This window comes from Camponotus floridanus, unplaced genomic scaffold (genome assembly GCF_003227725.1).
Source record: "Camponotus floridanus strain SB8 unplaced genomic scaffold, Cflo_v7.5 scaffold55, whole genome shotgun sequence".
In the NCBI taxonomy this organism is placed as follows: domain Eukaryota; kingdom Metazoa; phylum Arthropoda; class Insecta; order Hymenoptera; family Formicidae; genus Camponotus; species Camponotus floridanus.
This window is the reverse complement of record NW_020229714.1, coordinates 387,840-415,295: the sequence shown is the minus strand read 5'-3', so window position 1 is coordinate 415,295 and position 27,456 is coordinate 387,840. Positions and strand designations below refer to the sequence as shown.

General features: G+C 34.6%; 1 protein-coding gene across 1 annotated transcript; it reads right to left on the bottom strand.

Annotated features, from left to right (window-relative positions):
* Positions 1 to 7: 7 nt before the first annotated feature.
* On the bottom strand, positions 8 to 27,456 carry LOC105253820 (protein unc-80 homolog). The gene is made up of 51 exons (XM_011262121.3): positions 26,937 to 27,456; positions 26,730 to 26,832; positions 26,560 to 26,608; positions 25,688 to 25,714; positions 25,112 to 25,132; positions 24,826 to 24,971; positions 24,605 to 24,752; positions 24,293 to 24,524; positions 24,021 to 24,094; positions 23,844 to 23,933; positions 23,693 to 23,770; positions 23,489 to 23,625; positions 23,044 to 23,289; positions 22,736 to 22,911; positions 22,470 to 22,657; positions 22,094 to 22,236; positions 20,975 to 21,004; positions 16,911 to 17,040; positions 16,468 to 16,659; positions 16,259 to 16,400; positions 15,653 to 16,030; positions 15,091 to 15,526; positions 14,576 to 14,699; positions 14,301 to 14,502; positions 14,072 to 14,213; positions 13,858 to 13,967; positions 13,515 to 13,705; positions 13,212 to 13,427; positions 13,003 to 13,138; positions 12,643 to 12,921; positions 12,271 to 12,519; positions 11,564 to 12,053; positions 10,749 to 11,379; positions 10,506 to 10,686; positions 10,245 to 10,423; positions 9,855 to 10,103; positions 9,510 to 9,783; positions 9,133 to 9,437; positions 8,610 to 9,035; positions 8,312 to 8,530; positions 8,070 to 8,215; positions 7,634 to 7,964; positions 7,013 to 7,333; positions 6,655 to 6,913; positions 6,369 to 6,572; positions 5,863 to 6,210; positions 5,330 to 5,593; positions 5,006 to 5,104; positions 3,018 to 3,140; positions 1,136 to 1,284; positions 8 to 899 (listed from the first exon to the last, which is right to left on the bottom strand). The coding sequence occupies exons 2-51, from the start codon at positions 26,813 to 26,815 to the stop codon at positions 306 to 308; spliced, it is 10,590 nt and encodes a 3,529-aa protein (XP_011260423.2). The 5' UTR covers positions 26,816 to 26,832; positions 26,937 to 27,456; the 3' UTR covers positions 8 to 305.

Below are 27,456 nucleotides of genomic sequence, written 5' to 3'. Positions count from 1 at the left end.
ACAAAATTTTACTTTGGTTTAAGCTTGGGGATATACATATATATACTTTACGTGTGGAACTCACGATAGAGCAAAAATGATATTTATATCAAACATTTTTATGTCAAATAACAACAGGACACATACCTCCAATTAGTTATAAAAGAAATAAGGGGTAAGAAATGATAAATTAACTGTATAGTATTTTACATATTAATTCCGATATTTAGATACGTCTCATTTTTCAAATTATCCCTATTTCTTCAAATTTCTTGATATTCGTTGATTTTTTTAAATTATCAGTCTCAATCAAAAAATTCTATGATTTATATTAATGTATCCTCGTCCTGATTTGGAAAGACCATCAATAAGGAATGTTGAGAAGTCGTTCTTTGACTTGAAGTTAGCAGAGCAGTTTTTTCGCCTCCACTGCCATTCATCGAACAATCCGGGGAGCTGCCATCGAAAGCCATATAATTAGTGGTTGTACTACTTGTGGATGGCATATCGTTGAGATCCGGGGATGCTAAAGGTGGCGCCGATCGAGCATTAGTACCGTCCAATGACATGAGTTGCATGCTGTACGACTCACGGTATCCGGAAGTGCTGGACGTGTCTTCGTCCCAGGAAACGTCCGATACCTGAGGATGTAGATGATGATGATAATAGTGACAATGATGATGCTGGTGAGTCGTTCCGTGAAATTGCTGCTGGTCCGCCGACACGTTGGTACTTTTGTCTCCATCCGATTTGCGAGCAGATAGACTTCGTCTGGAACGAATAGATGAAGAATCGGATGGAATATTAGATAACGGCTGATCCACTGCTGATGCTGATGATGTTTGCACGAGCGATGTCGGCGGACTCGTCACTTGCTCGACAAGAGTTAGATCCTGCTGTTCGGATTTCGTCTGAGTCATCTGAAAAATAATATTACGTATAAAAATAATTTGCGAAAGTAGACTTAAAGTTGAATAGATTATAAATAAATAAATTATTAAATTGTAAAATAAGCAGTTTACTTGGAAAGTTAATAGATGATTCGTAACATAACGATGTATTGATACGAAGATAACACACATGCACTAAATATGTTTTTATTTAATGAGTAATTTTATTCTAATCTTAAATATAAAAAATACATAAAGTTTGTCACCTCAATGTGACTCTTTCGACTTTTTCTTAAGCGGAAGGTCTTCTTGCTTTGTCCCATAGAACGTTGTAAGCGAGGCCTGTCGGTATGGAATTCGCCAGAACCGTCTTCGATCAGACTGCTCGGACTTAGTTGGCTCGTCACTGTCTCTCCTAGCGAGATAGTCGACGATCATGTCGCGTCTACCGTCTTATTCACAGATTCTACTCTACGCTCCATCTAGTCATGCTCCTCTTTTAAAGTGTATATTCACAATTTTAAATTGTTTTCGAAGCGCGCAGGATATTACATATTATACTCGCGACCTCTGTGCTCGACGAAACATGTGTAATACTACATCTAAAATCTTCCTCATAAAATTATATACAGAAATATATGCTACTTTTGAATTCGAACATTCTCAAACACATGACGATAAAATTTCTAAAATTCATAATTATAAAGTGCATCTTTGTTGAACAATTTAAAAATTGTTTCATTATTATTCTAAAACAAAACATTTGCATTTTGATATTTAGCGAATATAATCCATATTTTTATGAAGTTGAAATATTTTCATGCTCATAAATGTACGACTAAAAATCAGATATATACTGATCATAAATTATTACTGTGTACAAAATGTTTTATGAAGACTGATATTGTGATGGTAGAGACATCTCCTGCATATATAATATAATGATGCCGCATGTGAATGGCATATTAAAGATTGAGGCATATTAATATTCCTACAGAAAGAATGTATGTTTATTACATGCATGCAAGATTGTATTTGTGAACAAAACACATGAAACAAGTTTTTTTAACTCTTCATGTAAAGAAAGCAACATGTGAGAGAACAATGCAAGACAGAAGATATTAATTATACAATAACATATAAATAAGTGTTACGCCCATTAAATTTGATAAACAGATATTTATACAGAAAGAATCGTGTAAAAAGCATCTTGCAAATTCATTCAGAATTGATACAATTGAAAAAAAAATACGAACAAAGTACTTATAATATAATGTTTAAATATTTTTATTAGATCATTCTGGCAATATAGTATAACAAGTTTTTATTTTTAAAGGAAGATGTTAAACATTTTTAAGCTATAAAAGTGTAAGCATTTTGCGTAAATAAATAACAGTATTTTGCTACTATATTTTAATGGATATAATTCAAAATATAATTTAAAGCGTGTAATCTGATTTATTGTTTTTCTGTAATAAAGTGTAGCATAAGATGTTTATAAGATTTCATAAAGATATTTATATAGTATATTTCATGCAGTAGCTTTTTTAACAAAATTTGAACATCTAAACTACAAATCAGTTTCTATTTATTTTAATTTCTATGTATTTCTAATTATCAATATTTTGATTTGTCTAATATCTCAATCAAAAATAATTGCTGTATATGCAAATATACAAAATATGCAAATATACAAAATAATTGATTAATGCAAATAAGATAAGTGTAAAAGATAAAAAAAATATTTTCTACAATCTTGCATTTTCCGCATAAATTTCTGTCCAAAATCATCTGTACAAGAATACAGTAATGATAGTAGCGAAAAGTAGATTATGCAATTGTCAGTATTATTATTACGAAAAATAGGTGAATTTAAAAGAATGAATAGAAATATATTCTGTAAAACTATACATTTTGAAATTATATCTTCAAAGACAAATATTTAATCGAAACACTTTTTAGTTCTTAAAATTGAAGATTAAAGATTTCAAGTTACAGAAAAAAATTTTTATAAGTTTATTTAATTCACCTGTTTTTTGCAATGATACAATTAAATACCATACCATGTCGGAAGGGGAAAATAGGGTCTTCAGAAGGACATGATAATAAGAATATCGTGTATAGCTAAGCAGGGATTGAGGGATTTACCTGATGAGTTTCTAAACTCTACGGAAGAGACAAAGCGCAGCTTTGGCGCCTTTTGATGAGGTAAGATAGGATGAAGCTTAACATGGTTACGTTCATCACTAGTAGAAGATGGTTGGAATCTATCTGAAACATGCCACATCGAACGTCTAATATGAGGGGAAGGATAACAAGTAAGACAGACCACACCACGATATAGTAATCACGTTGATATGTTGCTCACGATCGTACATTGCGTCGATGTTGCACATTTTTTGAGCCAGAATATCGGAAACATCGATTAATTGTGATGTAAATATGCGATGAAGTGTCATGTACCTGTAGTCTTATTGGTTTTGTCATTTTATATTCAAAAATGATATCCTAAAGTTATAATTAGAAGCTCATGGAGAAATCATTTATGAAATTCTGCAATTTTGTATATTTTTTGATATATGTACTTTAAAATATATTGTACATAAATCTGAAAATGAGTTTATATATGTATATCCATATCTTATAATAGATAAAATTTTGTTTGGTAGAAAAATGACTGCAATAATGAGAACTCCAATGAGACGAAATATTATGTACAGGTATTAATGTATGCACGACACACACAATAGTTATATAAAATTTTTTCTAAATATCTGTACGATGTTGCTTCGACCTAAAAAATATATTGAGTATTTGTGTACATCATGTTATAAGATTGCAGAAAAAGCGATAGCAAGACAAAGAATTTTTAGTTGAAGAATTTTGATGACATCCACATCAATCAATCAATTAAGATCAACGTATTAAATGTATCTTCGAGTTACGAAGACTGCTGAAATTGAGTGTGTTGATACGAAATTGTAGAAACTGATAGATGTTGTTATGCTAACTGTAAAAACAATCAGCAGACAGTTAGTTTCGTGCTCTCGAGTAAAGAAGAAAGCGATAGAACATCGAAGCAACTACGTAGTAGAGAATTGCTACGCAACGATCAATAGGGTACCAACTGTTGGACATTACCATTGTCTAAATACTGCTATATAAGTTCCTTATGATTCTGCATATAAGACGTGATAGAGACGATAATAAATATCAGTGTTCTAAGAAAAAACACCGCGAAATGAGATTGCATACACTTTTTGAAAGATTATACATATTATTTTTATTATTTAATTATTTTAAGATTATTATTTTTATTTCTCAGTCATTTTTCTCAATGCACTTTCTTTTCTTTTTGACTTATCCTATTTATTGTTCAATAAATTATATGTTCTTATAAATGATTATTTTATCAATCTCATTTTACGGTAATAGGTTTAGGAAATAACAAGAAGTGGACGAAGACCGTGGTAGGCGACGGAAGAAATAGGAAGAGCGATCGAGATATGATTAAAAATTACGAAAAAGTGTTAAGCGTGAGAGGGACACACACCAGCAGGTATATATATATATATATTTATATATCATAGATCGTGTTATAGAATTGATTGAGTTGTAGAATCGGTCCGCTTACCTCCGTTCCCTAGCTAGCAATGGAAGCAACGTAATGATCAATGTGTCAATCATACGACCGGCGAGAGAGACGCAAACGACTCTTATGCCTTTAAAACACATGACGCCTTAAATGATATATGTAACTAATAGAGGAATTTTTTTTTCATATGGGAAAGAGGACGACATAATCGTCCGTCGACGAGAAGGAATTCTTGTTCGCAAATGAAAATGCTAAACTCTTCAAGTTGCAAGCCTCGCTGTAAAGGAGAATGAAAGTGAAGACGATGCAAACTGCGCGAGAAACTACGAGTACTAAAAGAAGAGAGCAACCGTTGTCACTGAGAGAGATTGTTGGCAGTGATCTATAGACAATGGCTCGATCCAACTGTGGTAACAGTCAGCTGATTTCGTACTGCATGTACGACACGTAATGAAACGTATGCGAGAGGCTTGCAGTCGCATCGATCGTAATCGACAGTTCGGGATCCTTTTTAAAGGATTCATCGAAAGAAATGGAATACCTGTTGTCGTTGACGATGGCTGCTGTTCGACGCAGGTGTCTCCGGTAATCGTGTCGCTCGTTTCTCGCAAAGTGGAAGATCCTGCGCTCGATATAGATCCTGCAATTGAGAAATGTACTATCGACGGTATTGCAATTTCGGAGTAAAATAGCGCTGGAATACGTGCTTGTATAATAATGCGTGATATTTATCAACGTAGTCGAATGTTTAAATCTGACCTAATTAAATTCTTATCAATATTGATACAACATATATTGATACAACATTTGGAATATTGTAATAGTTGATCTTTAGGACACGAAAAATAAAGAAATAGTATAATACCGCCAATGCGAGTACCGCTCGGCACTCCTGTTACTTGACTAGACTGCATTGTTTTAACAGTACTACCCAAGTTGGAATGAGGCTGCAATTGAGAAGCTGTGGAATGAGATATCGGAGTCTCGGAAGGTGTACGATTTATGTGAGCTCTAGATCCTAGGTCTCCGGTCAGAAGATCCATGAGAGACGGCCTCTGAGTACGCGGTTGACCTTCGATTATTGGATGCATATCCACTACGCTTCTCTTAGGCTCCGGCTGCATTTCATCTGCATATTAAAATTACAAAATAATTGATTAAAAATCTTGGATTAAATTATTCATAATTTATATAAATGGCACAGGTATTTTTGTTTATGATATAAAATAATGGGACATTTAGCTAGTAAGTGCACTTTAAACAATAAAGTAATACTTTTTTATGTATTAAATTAATTTTTTTGTTTACAATAACACAATAGATTTATTAAAAAAAAGCTCAAATATGTAAACATTAAATCATAATCGTTAAATTATTTTATATTGCTAAATTACTAACCGAATCTTCGATCTTCAATTTCCTCTTTCAGATTCTTCAATTCGTGAATAAGATCCATCAGCAGCGCTCCCCGAGATTTTGGTACAGTGATGCTGCCGTTGATTTTCTCCCGAATGATGGTATGCATATTTCGCTCATGCTCGGATATCGGCGCCTGTCCGATCTTATAAATGATAAACGGTAGCATCTGGATGTACAAGGGGGTACGATGCGTTACCACGAATTCTATGAAATTCCAAAGATATATGGAAGCTTCGTTACGCTTGTTCAAAAGACGCATTGTGCGTAGAATTTTCGGCCATTCCGTTCTCAGCTCAGTTTCGAAACATATCGTCATTATTTTAAGCGCTGAAAATAAACAGATGGGGCATCAAATATGTATTGTTTACGACAGTAAGGAATATATAATTCACATAACAGTAATTTTAAACAAAAACCATATAAAAATTTTTTCCTTTCTCAATTTTTTCTTTTCTTTTAAATTATTTCTTTGATATAAATTTTACCTAGAAACGCTACTTGATATAGCGTTAACGATATTTTTGTCAAAGTTTTCGGATCTCTCGCGGCAAATGTTAGACTACCGGTCCTTATATCCGTCGATGGTTTTTGCACTGTCAACGGTACTGCTTTTACGCTCGGCGGCCAAAGAGTGTTCAATATAGCCGTTAAAGCAAAACTGATGTCCGATTGTAGCAGTTTCGGTACATCTAGAAACAGTGAGTAACGCAAGATGATGCAAATAATTTTATAAAGTAACTTTTTTGAATATTATGAATAATGCATTTTTACCTTTTCTTCCAGTTCCAATGCGCAAAAATAATGGTATCAACAAATTCAACAACGTGTTCTCGGTTCGTGTCTGAGTGGCGAACATGCTCTGACCACCGAGAACATTTTCCAACGAATATCCCTCGCCGTATGATATCACGTGCAATGCAATCAGACGTAACACCGTCGAGCAAAAATGCTGAGGCGGTATCTTGCTCATTACAGCAGCCGCGGAAGCCGAAGTTACGTCCTCAGGTGGAGTATCTCCAACAATCAAGGCCTAAAAAATTGACGACGATTAATTAAAATTAAAAATTCGATTAAATTGAAATAGATAAACAAATTTCTGGAAGAAATTCTTTATAAAGGAAATGTTTACCTGACAAGTATTCAATAGGGTCTTCAGATATTGGAAGTGCGCGATGTACGGGCATTTTGACAGGGTTTCGTAAACTCCTTTCAAAAGATTACTAGCGGCAACCCAATTAGTATTCCTCCTGATCGAAGCTTTCTTATGTATTTTACCAAAAATCTTATCCAATCTCCTGAGAATGAGTGTTAACGCCGGCCTCATGTCATCGGTCGCCCATTCGGTCGAAGGAAGAATATCATTCATATATCTACGGAGACCACGACAAGCCATAGTGACGGGATCATATGGAGAGATCTTCAAAAGACTGTGAGCGATATCCGCTAGCCGCTGTATAAAAAAAGATGCGTTACTTGCAATCGCAATTATTAAATCCTCATGTGAACACGTTATCTTGTTATAATATATCATTATAAAAACTTTTCATTAAATATGAAAAATATTTCATATTTTAAAACATTCATTTTTTCTTGCGACGAATGAAAAATTAGTTGCAAGAAAATTCGTTTCTTTATATTGGTAACTTATTAATTTATTAAAAAGTTAATTATCTCAATTATTTATTAAATTTATTGTTTAGCAGTAAATTAAGTATATTGCACATTGTTACTAGAACTAGGATAAATTTACCACGTGGCATTTTGAATCCAATAGCTCGATATTCTTTCCGTCCTGAGATTTTTTGTTGAGTTCTACCAGACGAATGGAACAACGAGCCACGAAATCGCCAACCATATTTAATAAAGTATTGCGAGGTCTCCTAAATTCGTTTTTGTGAAAATTTTCAGCATCTTCATTGTCTCGATCGTAAAAATCTCGAACTTTCGAGTGTTCTATGTATTTGGTCGTGCGAAGAGTGTCGTCTTCGAAATCGAAACCCGGTGAATACGGGCCTTTGCCATAATTTTTCTGACTGGAACCTTTATGTTCGGGACTCGATTTCTGCGGACCATTGTAATACCTGCAACAATTAATGAAATGTTAACTGCACATGAAGACAAAAAGAGAAAAAACAATTATAACAAGCAAACTATGATAAATTCAATACGTATAATTTCATACGCACTTTGTTAGCGCTTCGGAATTATTAACTAATGTCTTCACTGCAATAGCTAATTGATTTATTATTTCCTTTTCCGTCTTGCCATCTTTGTTATATGTAGGTAATTGTATCTGCTGAACGTAGCATGGCAATATTGCTTCTAATATTATCTGTATAAGATGCAATGATTTTATCAAGTATGTGTTATATATTGATAGAATAAATTAACGATATAAATTAGCAACATTATATGAAATATATCTTACCAACATTTGTTGACCTCTGAGAGCGTCAGGCGCGTAAGCTATCACCATCACGCAAAGAGATATACAATCGAGCACATTGACCATTTCGTTTTCATCGTGATAACAGAAATCTATCGCTTTCAAAGGCTTCTCTTCTTTCACCAATTCTCCTATATTAAGCGGATCCGGCGATGGAGTTTCCAAACTCAATAATAAATTAAACAGACACGTAGAAGGAACCTTAACAAATTAGACATTATTGTTTTTAAGAGACATTTGTATGTGTGTATTTTTTTGTTGATCAATGAAAAAAGCAAACCTTGTGAGCCTCGCCGTGAACGCTCATCTCATTCGTGTCCAATATATTGGATACGCTGCCAAACATTTGAAGAATAAAAGGCTTACGATTCATGAGATAAAATTGTTTGACCGCGTATTCGACAGTAGTTGTTACGAGTTTGTTCGTCTGATGCGTCGAATATAATTGCAATAAAGTCGGCATAATTAGCAGGTAACCGTTGGTCGAGAAGATATTCTTGAAATTGTGCGCTGCGTTTATATAAGTTGCCACAACGTAACGTAGAATGCATGAATCCTCGCTGTGAAGAATCAGGGCACCATTTAGAACGTTCAGAAAGAGATGGATATCGCCAGAATACGCAAAATTGCCGGCCATGGCCTCAAACATACGCGCGATCAATCTAACCCACATAAACTTATGCATTACATCCAGTCCGAGAAGTTCCTGAAATTGCGAAAGAGAATTTTACATTAATGAAATTATTTTATAAAATGCAATGCACGTGACGATTTTAATTGAAATTAAATATTTAAATACGTACTCTTCCAATCTCGCCACCTTTGTACAGGTCCAAATCCGCTTCTAGTGCTTTTCGTGGGAACGATGGTAGTTTCATGAGTTCTTCGTGAAGAAACACAACTCTCTGCACCACCATATCGACATTCTTCAAGATTGCCCAAGTTAATAGCACTTTTCCTATCTCCACGAACTTGTGCATTAATTCCTGTTTTTGTAACGCGTTAAACGCGTCTTCCGGTTTCATATGAACAAGTTCGATTTGTGGGAATTGAGACCTCTTGAAGAAATAATAGTCTCTAACATATGACGATGGATTATGTATTTGATCTGGAATTTAACATAGGGCGTATAACATAATAGAATTATTATTGCGTAGTAAGAATAAATTAAGAAACTAACGCGTCTTGTAATCAACGAGAAAATATTCATGATGTTTCGATTCTTCGATGCCGAAAAAGTCCAAGGACTCTCGAAGTATCTGACAAAATTGCGTGTCCTCTTGGACCGGAAATTGCGAGGGTATTTCTCCGGAATCGGGATCCTGTGAACCATGAACAATGATTTTTTTTGCCGATGGAACATTTGCCGTAAGCAAGATTGACGCATCGCACTGCTCCTTACGCAGAATCTGCTTTAGATCTTTAAACATAATGCCGTGTACACTGTGTACCACCTGATATCAGAAAATCATTGTCAACAATCTCTTATTGATAAAAAAAAATTTGATAAAGACATTTAGCTTACCATCCACAGAATAGACAGTGCAGTTCCAATTAACTTTTGACCCTCCTCGTGCGGAGTACGCACATAAAACATGACGTATCCAATGATATAATTGTACAGTGCGAATGCAGCTTGCTGCGGTAGCTTCGGTACAAATCTAATAAGATGTCTTAAAATCTTGAACATTAACTCTTGCTTTTCTCTCGTCAGACGTTCCAGTACATATCGAAGGAACAAAGCACTGTCTTCTACCAAGCAACTCCAGATCACCTGATATATAATATAAATTTTAATAATATGTTAAATAATAAGTTTATTTTAAATTAATATTTTATTTTAATATTTTTTAAATAATAAGTGTTTTTAAATAATATGTGTGTGATTGTAGGTTATAAATTTTATTCATTATACTTGATATGCCACTTCATATACGGCATTCCCATCATCGGATACTGCTGGATCATCTAGAAGATTGATAATTTGAACAATCGCTGAACATAACGATGAGGGAAACAACGAGAGAGCCGATTGACCGTGATGCGACGTATTCCTCGGGACTGTCTCACCTGCATCCTCATCTCCCACGGTTCCTGTAACGAAAGAAACATCACTAATATTGAATATTTAATATTAAATATAATAATATTGATACATTCTGACAAGAGTACGTACCTTCGTCATGATCATCTCCTACTGGGCTGGGTTCATAAGCAGCCTGGACGGTAATCGGTATCGTTGTTATTAGAAAGTTCTCTCTTTCTTCCCGTTTTTTATCATCTTGCGCCTGAAGAGCTTTCTTGATCAATTCGGTCTGCTGCTTCTTTCTCGTCTTCGTCGCCGTCACTAAAGATCTCTAAAACAAGAAGCAATCCATTAATTTTAAAGCATATGAAATCGTTGACGATAATTACTTACGTGACGTTCTTGATTGATAGTGACTTCCTCCACCTTGGTTTTCACTTGTGGCATCCATGGCGGATCGACCACCGGTAAGGATTCTATTCCAATCTTTGGCGACGGCAGAGTGAATTCTATTCCTGGCGGAGGCACTTTGAAAGTTAGATGAGCCGCCTCTTCCATCCGTGGCCACACTTGATATCGTAATTTCCACAAAACTTGAAACCGCAAAATAGCATTGATGCGTACACTGCTGTTACTGTGTTGCAGACCTTTGTGCATTAGATCGCTGGCTTGATTCGGTGCTCGTACGGCTGATATTATAAAAAGTGCCGCGGCTGATGCGGCTACTTCTTGATTAGATTCCAATAAGAGTTCCCATGCGACAGGTAATACTTCCACAAACAGATCTTCCGTCATAACGACAGCTCCTTTTACCAAAGTAGCCAAAGGCGAATGAAAAGCATCTTTCACTTGAGTCTTTACATATTTTAAAATCGGCGGTGGTTCTTTATCTTCTTCAACATCATCATTCGTATTCTTTTTTGAAGATTCCTTGCCTCTTTCAGAGTCTTGCTCTGCGAGATCTTTTGAAGAATCCCGTTGAGTTGATCGACCAGATTGAGATCCATCTAGATTTTTTTCTATTCTGAATAAATATTAAATAAGTTATTAAATTAGAATATGAAATATAATTTTAAAAGCCATAGTTATTTACACTAGTTTTTTCATTCTCAGTTTTTAATATTTAAAATATTTAATTAATTTGCAATATCTTAGAACGTGAATATTTATTTTATTAATAAATATATTTTAATAAAAGTTTAAATTACTTGTACTTGCGCCCCAGGCTGTCTTTTCTTCGGACAGGCGACACCTGTGTACTGGTTTGTTCGGATATCTTGCGACTACGTTTGTCTTTTTTGCCATCTTCTTTCTTATCAGTGTCGACATCCAATAAACCAGTTCCGTTCAAAATGCCAAATTTTTCACCATAAATCTTTCTCACGGATTTTATTAACCTGCTGCTAGCACGCATTTGTCGCCGATGGCAAAAGGGATGGCAGAAATTCTGGTGAGAACAATAGAAATTGAAGGAATTGGCGAGCTGCACGAGTACCTTCATCCAGGGGAAATTCTTATTGGTCTCGTCAGTTTCATTGCTATCACTCGGGCTCTCTGGTGGTTGATCATCGCTGAGAATACCCGGTGATTCCTCGCCGCTAACTTCGCCGGCAGCACCGGGTTCGGATGTATCACTTCTATCGGAAAGCGAGCTCACTTTCCTCTTAGATTGAATCGAATCTGCACGTTTTACTGTGTCTATAAATGAAAAGTTATTAATTAATATCATTAATTAAATATACATGATTGTCGATATGATCAATAACTGAAAAATAAATTAATAATTAAAATTTTCTAACAATATTACGTAGCTTACGCTCTAAACATTTGTTTGTAATATATTTATAATTCAATTTTTAACAGAGATTTAATAATATTTTATTATTCTCTTTATTTTTGTTAAAATTTCACTTACACGCCTCGCATTCTGTATCTTTGCCTTCTTTAGTATTGCGACGAAGTTTAAGGCTCCTTTTCTTAAACGAACCAGTTCCCGCAGTACTACGACGAAGGAGGAATGGTCTACTTTGAGGTGTTGGCATCCTTTTCGCTTTTTCCTTTTCAATGTTTTGGGTTTCTTCCCCTTGAATCGTAACCGTCGATTTGCTGCTACCCTCGGACTCATTATCAGGTTCGTACAAAACAAAACTAATTTTACGCTCCGCTATAAAATTAATTTATATTTATGTAGTTTATAATTGATTTTAAAACGAAATGTATTAGATGTAGTGCTTGTAATTAATTTTATATATGTATACATACACATAAATTTTTTCTCTATACTAACCGATTCCTTCACGATTAATAACTTCACCGGCTATAGATTGAAGACTTTGCGCAGATGCTTGTGAATGGCCCATAGATGATAAAGCCACACTCCAACGTCGATTTGCCTCTCGACTATACATTCTTTCCCAAGGTGGGGGACGTTCCTTTGTTAGCAATTTACTTGACTTTGGTAATGTTTGATAAGTCTCTCTTAAGAATGCTGTCACTTCCAGGAGCAAAATGCAAGCAACGTGACGCAATGCGAAGGGGCATTGGGATCCATAACTGTTTATACTCGCTAAAAATTTATTAAATTTTTATTGTATTTCGTTTTAGACTGCCCAAATAATTTTGTAATAACTTTGTAAAAGAATATTACCTTCATCGAGAAAATCTTCCTCTTCATCTTCCAAGATTAAATCTCTCTGTTTGCTTTCATCAGATACTATATTGATTATCTGTTCCATGTTTTGTTTATCTTCAGCTAAGAATTCTTCCAAACGTGCTCCTATAGCCTATTTTAATCACGAATTTACATTTTACTCTATCAAAAATTATTTTAATGGAAGAAAATGCAATGGAAAGTACCTCTGCCCATTGATAAAATAATTTTCCCGCAGTGCGTTGTAATACATGAACGCGCCTAAGCGTAGTGGAAGCGTTTCGATTATTTATCGGCACAGATGGTCGAAACATGGGAAAGTTGTGCTTCATCCACGTTGGCCAGTGGCCTTTGTTGCATTGGTGCACTAAGTGTGCACATTCCAGTATCAAACAAGCGCGAGATACTACTGGAGCATATGGCTGTAATATCACATATCAGTAAATATTTCGCATTTTATCATTTTACATAAATAAAATAATTTATAAAATCAGCAAAATAATCATTACAAGATCCAAAAGCGATGCCATTAGATGAGGATCAGGAACGGAGCCTGGTTGGCACGTCTCTAGTAGAAAGGAAAATCGTAACATTCCATTGAATACCGCAGAACAAGGTACTAATCTTCTTTCCTTCAAAACAACGAACTCGGATTCTCTGCAAGCCTCGCCGAGCTCCATTGAATTTCTTCGACTAAAGTCTAATTAAAAAGATATAGACATGTATAAAAAATGGTTAATTAACCATTATTTAATTTGAAATTTTTCGACGCTATAAAATTTACATACAATAATAATATATAAAATATATGAATAATATATATTAAATAAAACGGGAAAGTATAAATCTTACAGCTTCCAGGCGTCTCTTCCATGCTTTCTTTTTTCTTGCTTTTTCCGAAACCGATTTTATTCAGCTGATCCTCCATTCGACGTTTCGCCTTTAAAAATGTTAAGCCGACCCTGAAAAGAATTGCGCATATGATATAATATTTTATTTCCTCGAAATAATATAATATTTTTTATAGGCGCAGCAAGTAAAGGCGTCTTTAAATAAACCGTCTTACCCGCGACTGGTGCGTGATGTGCTGCGATAAGGACCGTAATGGAAACTGGGCTGCCTAACAAAGCTGCCGTCTGTGGGTGATTCGCTACTTTCATGGCTATCGGTAGAATCAGTCCGACTGTACTCCTTCCGGAACCAATTGACTGAAAAAACCGATCGGAGAACGATTCGCTATAACGACTTACAGTATGTTGTAAATGATACGTGCAATTTCTGCCGCTACTGCTCACCGATACCACCTATCTGAAATCGAGTCGATTTCCGCATTTTTCCAGGCCCAAGAAAAGATTCGCCGATACATAAATTACGTTCGCTCTGTCGAGGCGTTAACACGTGATGCTTCTTACGCAGATTACCCAATGGGCTTTGACTGGCTTTCACGCTTTCCTCACTCAATTCCGTTTCAAGGAGACTCTGCAAATTTGATCCCGCCTACCCCCAGATCTCTTTTTAATATTATGTAAAATAATGGAATACTATAATTTTATGCAATTATTGTATTTACAGCACAAGTGGACGATGTGCTTCTCTTCTTGAAGAGAAACTTTCGCGATCCTCTGTCATCAACAGTGTAACACGTGTCTCCTCCAATATCAGGGTGTTCCTCTAAATCTGATTGATGAATGTGTCTGTGAAATTTAATAGAAATGTGTAAAAAATCGTGAGATTTTTTTTTAAATGACAACTGTTTATTTTTTAATAAGTTATAATAAGTAAGTTTAACAAGTAATTTAATAAGTTATAAACAAAATTCTCTCAATTATTCAAACATTATTGATTTTAAAATTACTAACAAAATTTTGGCAATCATTATTATTTACATGGAGATACACTATTCCATTTTTAAAAAGATTATTTAAACATATGATTATTATAAATATATACTAGAAGTTTTAAAAAAATAACGAATAAAATTAAACACAAAAAATAGTGATAAGTTTTAATATTTTCAAGAGTATTTTTCATTCTTGCGAGTGTTCTTAAGATTAAAATATTTAGCATGCTCATCTAAAACCGAACCTTATAACACGTGTCGTTTGCACGTTGCTGTTACATCGTTTATTTGGTCGATCCGCAGAATCCAGAATGCCGCTGAGGGCAACACGTCGAAAAATACCACCGTGCGCTTCCTTGATATACGTCATCAACTGTCGCACGTCGCAGTAGAGACCGATATTCTCCTGCGTCTTCAGGTGCTTCATAGAATCAACGAGGCGTGTGACCAAAACCTTGAAGACGTAGGTCATAATTTGCCCTTCGATACCACGAGCTCCGTAACTACCGACGTTGTAAGACGGTGCGACGCCGGCCGTCGCGACGACGCTTCCGCCCGAAGTACCTGAAGTACCAACTCCGGCCCCACTGCCACCGGAACCAATCATCCCGGCGCCGAAATTCGTCGCGTATCCACTTTGACAAACTACATCGGGCGACTTGCTCGATATTCGTTTTTGATCTGAAACAAAGATTAACATGAGCGAAAATAAGCTTGCATTAACAGAAACCTATTATTTTTGGAAAAAATAATGAAAATTCCTTAATATATCTTTGAAATTAACACATATATTTAATATTTACTCACTGAGTGGCGATAATAGTGAACTTGGATCAACGCAGTACCCAACATACGCATGAAAGAAGTCCAAGATTTCCGTCAGCGGTTGTTCGCGTATCATCGTTCTTAAAAATCGCGAAAATTGACGGGAACTCGCGCGATGCAATTTAGTTAGGATGGTTTGACCCTGAGAGCGACAAATATCGGCCTGAGGACCACGCACTCCGTCCAAGCAACCGTGTGGACAGCCCAAGTGTTTTAATACTCTAATCACGCAATTCATAAGAAGATTATGTGCAGTCGGCTTGCCTTTCCCATCATGTCTAGATTCCTGTTGATTTAATACCATTGGCGAATCCTGTTTCTTTCCTGTTTCCGATTTGTTATCGATTCCTGTACCAGATCCTTTAAAAATAAAATTGTTCAGCAATGAAAGCTTAGCATGGATCTTTTTCATTCTTGTTATAAAATATATAATAATAGTTGAACAATTTAGTTTTCTACATTCTAATAAAAGAATGCGAAACAAATTATTTAAACATGCAAAGTAGGAAGCAGTTGTTGCTGTATAAAAATATTGCATTTTAAATAATAATTATTTAAATAGTAATTATTTGAATAGTCTTTTATTGCCTGCGTTACTGCTGGTGGCTTCCTCCCGAAGACAATGCTTCATCACTCCCATGTCCATTAAAAGTTCCATTAAATTTAACATAATCTCGCAGACTCGTGGCGTACAAGAGACATTATCTCGCAGCGCAACGGAGTGTATCGCCTAAACAATAAAATGTGTGACCGAGAAGACAAAATAAAAAAATGTATTATAATTTAATATTATGTACTTTCAAGACGACTTGAAGATCAATATCGCCTTCTTTAGTAATGTAACATGCGGAACCTGGCGCTTCTGGCATCTCGTCGCTCATATAAGTGATGTTAGAATCTGTCTGAGATCTCGTAAGACTGGGTTTCCTTTCGGAGCATAAACGTCCTCCTTGAACACTGATGAGATCCAACTGACTATCAATGGATCCCTGAAAGAATAATAATCAGAAACTCAATAAATCAGATAATCGTCGCTATATTAATCTCAAAAGATTAGAATTATTACTCTCTCAGAGAATTTCTTTTAATAATGCTATTTCTCTTAAATTAAATAAAAAAATTATTGGAAACTATTAAAAAATACTAGACTAAAAGAAGAATAGAAAAAATTAAATATATCTTTATAATATTCCATAATACATTTATAATTTTGCTTTCCAGAAAATCACAGATTTTTTACCTGTCGCTTCATGTAATCTGGAGATGGGGTTGGCGTGTGCTCCGTGACGGTAATGATAGGATTTGGAGCGGTGTAGGATTGACTATAGAAACGACTCTGTTTTCTTTCAATGCGAGTATCACCGATGTACCTAGAAAATAGCATAGGTCAAAAGTTCAATTCGAAGAGAGTGCTTTTAAATATCCTCATGCCACTTGCCAATGTGAGCCCTATATAGTCAAGCACTACGCTCTCATCTCTATGATCTTGATCTACGATCGTGCGCCTGTCATTCCGTCGACACATGCACGATGATTTTTAATTGCTTTTCATATCAACGTTGCCCAATACATCGAAGATTAAACTGATTTAGATTGAAAAATAATATATAGATTTTTATAGATAAAAGCTCATGTTTGTAGTAAAAAATAAAATAAACGACAGTTTAAAAAACAGTTTTTATTATATACAGGGTGGATTAATTAATTAAATATTTATATATATCGAATAAAAAAGCGAGTCGGAACGCAATCAGTCGAATAGTGAATTAAATATTTATATATACCAAACGAAAAGATGAATCGGAATGCATTCGTTCGATTAATTCGTTAAATATTTATATATATAAATATATATATATATATATATAAATATTAATATTATATATATAATTATATATATAATTATAATAATATTATATATAATATAATATTATATTATATATAATTATATATAATATTATATATATAATTATATATATAAATATTTAATTAATTAATCGTACGATTGCATTCCGATTCATCTTTTCGTTCGGTATATATAAGAATTTAATCAATTAATCGAACGATTACATTCGGCTTGCCATTTTACTCGCCGCGTTACAGTGAATATCGCGCGAGAGAGGCAGGCAACATGCGCAGTGTCTTGCACGACCGTCCGCGCGCAGACGAAAGACGGCCAATTTATATCTCGACTTCCGGACGCGATAGCGATTTCGTTCTTTTTGCATAAAATTCTACACCATTTCGCAGCACTACCGTTTTAATCTCGTCCCGATCGCCCGAGGAGCGGCTGACTTACAGTGAATATCCGAAATCTGTTTCTCATTCCTAAGTGTAATATTTACGAGTATATACAAGGTATCCGTCAATTTTCGACCTTAACGAAATAAAGAAGTAAATTGGCTCAAATTAAGAAGGAATGACCTGTATTGTTTTGGGATTGTCGCAATAATTAACGAAATATTAAATAAAGAAGATCGATCAATCTGTGTGAGTAGAAGCGCGCGGCGACGAGAGTCGTCCACTGTAATCCGATACTACGTGCTCGGCGAAGCGTTGGGCGGGTCGCTTTCCGAGACATGATGATGGTTTGCGATATATCGCTATACCGCGCTGAAAAATGACCCGTCCTTTTAGTGGCGAAAAAATGATGCGCTATCATTTCCACACCACCTTGCGGTAGATAGCATGGTGCGCTTTTTTTATAGTGGTTTCCCCCATAGGCCTATTCTACTCTCAATTTGAAAATTATTCAAAATGCCATTACTATACGCTGAATATATCGTAAATGTAAAAAATTAATGGTGACAGTACCTTTACAAAAATTGATCCGTGGTTGAAAATCCCTCGATAAAATATATTGCACACGTTGATAATGTTATGATAATAAAATGCTTCAAGAATCCTTTCTTTATCTCGTACACGAAGGCTCACTGCTGGATCGGATATCCCGATATTATGCACGACACTCAGTTTCACATAATTATTGCACAACACGTAAAATTGTACGGCCACTTGGTTTTCGTGCACGCCCGAGAAATGATTCCATGTAAATTGCGGCCGCACGATAAGTATTTTCTCCCGCTAATCCGTATGCCACAATCATATCCGTATATTCCTGCAGAGTACACTTCATTTTCTTTGTTAATTTACTACGCAAACACAAGATTTTTATTAAAACGTCTTAGCTTTCGCACGTTGTTACCAGACTGCATACGTCAGCAGCACGCAACTACAGCTGACAGCTGAGCGGACATGTGAGTGTAATCGCACGTGTGAGTTTGACGTCCGGGCATATGTCCACTCAGCTGTCAGCTGTAGTTGCGTGCTGCTGGCGTACGCAGTCTGGTAACAGCGTGCGAGAGCTAAGATGTTTTAATAAAAATCTTGTGTTTGCGTAATAAATTAACAGAGAAAATGAAGTATACTCTGCAGGAATATACGAATATAATTGTGGCATACGGACTAGCAGGAGAAAATACTTATCGTGCGGCCGCAATTTACATGGAATCATTTCTCGGGCGTGCACGAAAACCAAGTGGCCGTACAATTTTACGTGTAATAATTATGTGAAACTGGGTGTCGTGCATAATATCGGGATATCCGGTCCAGCAGTGCGCCTTCGTGTACGAGATGAAGAAAGGATTCTTGAAGCATTTTATCATCGTATCATTATCAACGTGTGCAATACATTTTATCGAGGAATTTTCAACCACGGATCAATTTTTGTAAAGGTACTGTCACCATAAATTTTTTACATTTACGATATATTCAGCGTATAGTAATGGCATTTTGAATAATTTTCAAATTGAGAGTGGAATAGGCCTATGGGGGAAACCACTATAAAAAAAGCGCACCATGCTATCTACCGCAAGGTGGTGTGGAAATGATAGCGCATCATTTTCTCGCCACTAAAAGGACAGGTCATTTTTCGGCGCGGTATTGCGATATATCGCAAACCACCATCATGTCTCGGAGAGCGACCCGCCTACCGCTTCGCCGCGCTCGTAGTATCGGATTACAGTGGGACGACTCTCGTCACCGCGCGCTTCTACGGATATTCACTGTAAGTCAGCCGCTCCTCGGGCGATCGGGACGAGATTTAAACGATAGTGCCGCGAAATGGTGTAGAATTTTATGCAAAAAGAACGAAATCGCTATCGCGTCCGGAAGTCGAGATATAAATTGGCCGTTTTTCGTCTGTGCGCGGACGGTCGAAATCGTGCACGACGCCGCGCATGTTGCCTGCCTCTCTCGCGCGATATTCACTGTAACGCGGCGAATAAAGTGGCAAGCCGAATGCAATCGTTCGATAATTGATTAAATACTTATATATATCGAACGAAAAGATGAATCGGAATGCAATCGTTCGATTAATTAATTAAATATTTATATATATCGAATAAAAAAGCGAGTCGGAATGCAATCAGTCGAATAGTAAATTAAAAATCTGTACATAAAAAATACATTAATCTTTATAAAAACAACATATTATAAATAACAAATTGTAATTGAAAAGCCAAAAAAGGGCAACGTTATTTCATTTTTTATTTATCTCATTATACAACATGCATAAATATATGAAACACGACGATATTTCTACAATGTACGGTTTTTCATTTATATATTTAATGGAACTATATATATATATATATATATATATATATATATATATATACTGGAATATAAAAAGCAATAAATTACTGAAGCAATACAAAGGGGCGTATTTAAATTCGATTGTGAATTTTAATTAGTGCATGATATAATTGAGTATAGTGTATCATATACATAAGTGTCATAAAATAATAAAATAAAAATAAGAGTATTATCAATAAAGAAATTGTCAATTTTGTAAGTTTGATAAATAATTTCTTTCTGTCATTATTTATTATTTAAATTCTGCTTTTATTCAATGATGTATAGAGTATATTAATATAAATATTAGAAAATTACACATTTTCCGCATTATATATAAATTGTTAAGAAAATATTGTGCTGTTCACAGGACAATTTTATGTACAATGGAATTAACAGAATATTAATCACAATCAAATGGTATATTATCAAAAGCAGAAGCAATCGTTAAAAAATTATTGTCAACTAAGTTTATTATTGAAACATGAAACGGATTAGTAATGTGCCTTATATGTCTTCGTGAATTCTTGCCGACGTGCCGATGTGACTGAATTTCGGTGTGTATTTAAAGGGTAAATGTGCGCCCTACCGAAAGCAGGAAACTTGTAAAAGAAGCATGTGAACCGAGCTGCAGTACGGAACTTCCTCCGAGTGACGTTGATGACTTACCCTCCCGCGGTCAGCTCGTTAATCAAGCAGCTGAGCACGAGTTCGGGGTGAAAAGGCGAACGAGAGAGAGAAAAGAGACACACACAGAGAAACACCATTACGCATAAGTTTTACGATAGAATTATCGATATTTAAGCGTTGGATTAATTGTCGAAAAAATCTGAGCCACATTTTCGGACCACATATTGAATCAATTGTTAATTATCCAGCTTTCAATAACTATTTTCACTATTCAATAACTAAATTGCTGTAATTAAGATTCAATATTGTTTTAACAAATTTTAACAAATATGTATTAATTTTTTAAAATTTGTGTAAATTTGCTGTAAATTAAAGAAAATTATAAATCGATAGATTCATACATTATTCATACAATTTATATGGTCGAAAACATGGTTCAAGTAATCAATGTTGGATGCAATAATAATAGTGTGTTGTTATAGAGAATAATTATAAATTATAAAAAATAATTATAAGTTATAAAAAAGAATATTATTTTAAGAAATTCAGAATTTAATTTAAAATTCTTAATTTTTCTTTTAATATAAAAAATATAAATATGACTAGAAATTTAGAAATGAAAATCGAATCCAAATTATTGTAATTAAAACATTAAAAAAATTAAGAATATTGTATAAAATTATCTAATAAAATATCCAATAAAATATTCATAATTATACATTATCCAATATTGATTATCGTCAATACCCGCAAAAAATTCTTGCTCTAAAGAAATGTTTGTCTTTTATTACATACAGCCTAAGCACAACTACGTCCCTTCTGGCTATAAATGTTATTACGATATAAATATTTAATTACGATATAGATATAATTATAGCTTCTTAAAAACTAGAAATAAATGTTTGCTACAAAAAAAATATTTGCACGTAAATATGCGTCATATATTCGTTTCCCAAGTTTGCTGAATTAAAATCAAACAAAATTATAAGAATTTATCAGTTATAATAAATTACAAAATTACGAATATTTCTGTAAGTGAAACAAATGATGAAAAGACGCATATTTATGTACGAATGAAAGAGATTGAAAGTTAAAGCAAGAAAAATCATATAAGTATATCTTCGCTGCTTCCTTTTGAATAAAGCAAATAACGCTTACCTTAAACTCGGCATACTCTTCCCTTTAATTAGATTTGTAGGATGTTTCATGTAGTCGACGTCCTTCGCCTCGAAAATCTTTGAACTAGTCGAGGCTTGTCTTGTCAGATGATCGTCTCCAGTATCAAGGCTTCTGTGACATTCCTAAGAACGAATGTTGCAAGTAGATATATGTATATATGTAATTATTAGTTAAATATCTTTTAGTTTAACTGCACACAAATTTCTCACAAATTAAATTAGAAATAATACAACTCACAAATACATAGCAGTTCTTTCAATCTAACTGTAATTTATATATTATAATTTATATATCTAATAATAATTTCTCTTTCTATCTTTCTATTATTACTTTTATTAAGCATTTAAAGCTTTACCTGCTCGAACAACATCTTGGGCTCTTCTTGGCCAATCTTCTCAAGTGCCTTCTCTGACTTTGATAGCAATTTTGTTTCTACGAAAGCTTTGAGATCGGCCATCTTCATGCGCTTTTTCGTCTTCTCGCTGGCGCGTCTTGTATGGCTTGATTCGCTCTCGTGACCTTTGCGTGTGGGATACGGAGAATCTGAAAATGTGTCCAAGTCTATACAGAGAAAGAAGAAGTGTCTCGAGATAGACATAGGAGGTCGGCATGAACTTATACCCGTTAGAAGAGTGGTATCACGTGTATCGGGCACTTCTATAAAATCTTTTAATACATCCTTCTTTTTACTTTCAGGGCTCTGATAAATCGATACTTCAATTTTCGGTATGGGCAAGGAGTTGCTGCGGCGACGCGGCATTTGCTGTACTGAGGTCTCCTCATTGATCCTTCGTAATCTGTAATATATTTCAATATAAGACAATACATTTATTTAGATGACTATAATATCATGTTTTTACACAAAATGTCTTTAAAAATATTAATATTTTAATATATTTTAATATATATAGTATATACACACAACTAACCGATAATATAAGAACTGAAGAGCCCAGAAGATACCCTCTTCCTGCCATTGAGATACGAATAAACACCTCAAAGTAGCTACGTCTAGGAAGGTTGCAGCTCGGACGTCCGAATCGACGGCTGCAGAACCGGTAGCGTGTTCCGTTGCAAGTTGTCGTTGAATCGAGAAACTTTCACGTGTTTTCGAGGTTCCTTGCGCTTCTTTTTCCGTCTTTAAAATTTTCTCTTCCTTTTCCTTCTCCGTATCTCTATAATAAAAATGCTTTTTAATAAAGCAATACCAACAAAATATCAAAATATTTTGTCTAAATAAAAGTAAAAGAGATTGAAAAGACAAACATTTGTTAAGCTATAAATGAATTTCTTTTAATAATTTTAATTTTAATTAAATAATTAAATAAAATTTATATAGACAAAATAAGATTGTATGTATAAAATTTAGCCAACCCGATTTTCACAGTTTTTCCATGGTATTGTTTGCACGTGTCTAATCCAGAAATTGCCGTGACCTGCTCTATCGTCAACGTAGATTTCGAGGAGCTAGTCGTCCTGCCCATCGCGACGTGAAAGATGCTGGCCTCACCCTGCGGTAGCCACAAAAATATTACTTGTTCTGCGCTTAGTTTCGAAATATTACCTCGCGTAACTCACTGCGAATATGGTGGAAACTTCTTTTACCCCATCAAGCATTCTCTCCGATTCACTCAAAGATGGTAATCTGAATATTACCTAGTGCATAAAAAATACGTTATTTAATAATTAAGTAACGATTAGGATTCGTCAATTAAGATCTCTTCCTTACCACATGCTCGTCCTCCGCACCGGAGCTTTCTTCAGGAATCGTCTCTGGGAAAACTGTGTCTTTTGGCGATGACAACCAAGTACTTTGTTGCTATTATTATTTATACAAACTTACTTTCTGTTTTATATAATCAAGCAATTTTGCTAAAATATTTAATTTATTTGATATTTAACTTACATCATCGTCAATTACTTTCGAAGATGGCGGGGCGCTTTGATCCGAAAACGATTGATTGGGTGGACTTTCGACATCTGAGCAAGCGAAAAAACAAGATGATAAAATAAAGAAGAAGAAAATGCTATTATATATAACAAATAATTATATATAATATCATTAAATGTATAATAAATAGTTCAATATAATGTTATACAAATATACTACTAAACTATACATAATACTATAAAAATATATACAACAGGTTTTGTGTATTACTTCCAAAGGGAACTTACTTCCTCCGACAAAAACGTCATCGGACAACAAGTGATGTTTGGCGGATTTAAAAGACTGACTCCAATAAATACGTGACTTGGCACGGCAATGTGCCGTAAAGCAAGTTGCCTCTGGATGTCGGCATTCGTACATGGCGGACCATATTTTTAGACCGTTTTCTAATCGCAAATTCGTCTTAAAGTCAATGTCTTTTAAATGGTTAAACAGAGGCGCAAACAGGTAAACAAAGAGCTGAATAGAAAGAAGAGAATAATCATTTTCACAATTTATATATTCAGATTGTATAAAACTGAAAAATTCAAATAATTTACCGTCATAGTGGGTATTGGAAATAAATAAAAAAAGGGATTTGACGGATCCATGTCATTCTCGGAACATTCCTCAGCAGAATCTAAGAGTATCCAGTGGAGAATATAAAGAAGAGTCGTTTCCATCGTGCCGAGGCTCTGAAAATCCTTCCTAAAAAATTAATGACGACTTCTATCGCATGAAAATTCAACCTGAGAATACTGAGATATTCAGTATAACTTACTTATTATGCAAAAGACTGGCCGTAGCATGGAGAACGTAAGGAAGAGCGGCTTGAATCAAACGCCAACGTGGTACGTTGCCCAATATCTGGCTTAACGAAGGCGTGAGGTCATTGTGAAGATTTTGTACTAAAACCCTCTCAAGACACTATATAAAAAAAGAAAGAAATATTTCAGAAAAAATTTCATTTAATAACTAATCTCTTCTTGTTGTTGACATAATAATATGAATTATTATATTTTCATATATTTTATACAAAATTTTATACAAAATTTATGTATACTGACCGTGCATGCTTCCTTCATTTCCTATGTGCGTTTTGGGAATTAATAAACAGTATTAATTTTCAGAAAATGGTATTAGAATTACAAGAAACGAGAAAAAGACAAAATAAGATTTACAAGATAAATGAATTAAAATAGCAAATTTTTACAACAGGCTACGAGCAAAGCTACATACAATATTATTATATTTAATAAATAATAAATTATTTTATTTAATAACATAGATTGTATACGTGTAAATATTCAATCATATAACAAAGTGCATTTGTGTGTATTAAAAATTATTATATACAATATTTTTATAGAATCTAAGAATATATATTAATTATATCGAGAATTAATATTAAAGTTAAAAAATATTTTATTAAAAACATTAATAATTTAAACATCTGATTACATTATTTCATTCCAAATTGTGCTGGAAAATTAATTTGGTACATTTATAGATTTCATTGGATCACAAGAGGAGAAGAAATATAGGAGATATAAGGATGACAAGACCACGGAATCTATCGAAATGATCAAAGCAGGTTTGCGTGCAAGCTTGCAGGCAGGTCTTGAACGGGCGAGCCAACTTACATGATGGCCTGGCGCATGTTGACAGAACTGCAGGTGACACGTGGAGGCGGCCGCGTGGAGAGGACATTTATGTTAGTGCAAGAGAAGCAGGTATTGCATAACATAAGATTAATAAAACGAAATAATTGTATACATTGTGTTAAAACCTGAGATATTGCTTTTATATGAAATCTTTTAGAATTAGGAATCGATATAAAAACTTTCAGGGTTTAATGCAAGGTATATCGGAGTAAAAGTATATACGGGATAGCAAGAAAACGGATATTCAATATCAAAAGTATATTCTACAAAATATTATCTCAACTTAAGGGGATAAATTAAAAAAATATTATTTATAATTTTTTAATCCTGAGATCCTCCAGGGTTTATTGTCTGCAAACAGCTTTGTACGTACACCATATAAAAATATAGTTATAATTAAATAAATAATAAAATTGTAAGTGACAATTTATTTCACATAATTCTGTTCTTGAAGCAATAATACGCATTTGTAACGATTGTAATAAAACATCGTTATCCAAGACAAATCTAATAATTAAGAACAGGTTTACATTAATAACACTTGGACATATGAAGCGGGTTCTGAACAAGAAGCACAACTTTGGCAAAGACGATCACGAAAGCGGAAACCGGTAAGAAGAAAAGTTCTTCCGTAAGATAAAAATATGTATTTCCATAATTTAAATCGGCATCTCGGGATCTATATCAGAAATACGCGGTTATTATCATGAAAATACGATCGAAAATATTTAATTTAATCGATTATTTTGATAAATCTTGTTCTCAATATTGAATGCATTAGGCATTTTTATATTTTAAACTTACGATTTAAGTCTAAGAGATATCTAGAAGATTATTGATTGAATTGTTACCGTACAAGATGCTTCATGAAGTTTTCCTAGCTTAGCTCGAATAAATGGCCTAAAAAAATAATAAAGTAAATAAGATATCTGTTTGCAGATAAAGAATGCTAGATGCTTATTTATGATTGAATATGTCATTATATATTTTTAAAAATAATAAAAGATTGTAATCAACTGACCTTATATGTCGCCAAAGGAACATCTGAACCGGGATAGGCAAAGGGTGCTCCTGAATGCCTCCATCCAAGGATCGTCGTTTATCCATGCTTGTTTTAGCTAGCACTAAAATATCACATATAAAGAAGTTGAGTAGTTTGATTTAAAGAATGCAAATAAACAGGATATGTTTTGATTAATAGTGCTGCCATCGCTGCCACGTGTCTCACCTCACAAAACACGATCCTGCCGCCTTTCACTGTCAAACTCCTACGTCGTGCGCACACCCTCGTACGGAGTCAATAGCACTCCATAAGCCAATGGATCAATTCCCAATCGGGGAATGTCGAAAACGCAAGAATCGGGAACTAAAATAAAAATGATCCTATCTTCACGCGAAAGAGATTCACATACTTTGCCCAATTTCAAAAGGAAACTCCTTTCGCGAGAAGACGAATCGTTGCACAATATTATTCAACTGCTAGATGTTCTCTGGATGCAGCCGGGCATGATGTCGTCAAAGAGTAAAGCCGCGCGAGAAAATATCACGTGTTCCACTCGACCTAGTAACACACTTCTGTCATTCCCTTCAGATGGAGGTATACGATGCACCCTGGCACCGGGATAGCGTGTGACTGAGGAGAGAGAGACGTGTTCTACGCGCCTTCGTCCTCGAGGATGGTGAATGCGCGTGCGACTCTCGGAAAATCTAATGCGCCGGTCGTTTCATCGATCAGCCCAGGAATCTGC

Excerpts from the sequence above, each read along its gene's own strand:
- LOC105253820 (XM_011262121.3), bottom strand. The coding sequence starts at position 26,815 with ATGGATAAACGACGATCCTTGGATGGAGGCATTCAGGAGCACCCTTTG. Across the intron at positions 21,005-22,093 it reads AAGAGTATGCCGAGTTTAAG|CTGCTTGATTAACGAGCTGA; the intron begins GTAAGCGTTATT and ends ACTCGTGCTCAG. Across the intron at positions 9,036-9,132 it reads AAGGTGGCGAGATTGGAAGA|GAACTTCTCGGACTGGATGT; the intron begins GTACGTATTTAA and ends TCGCAATTTCAG.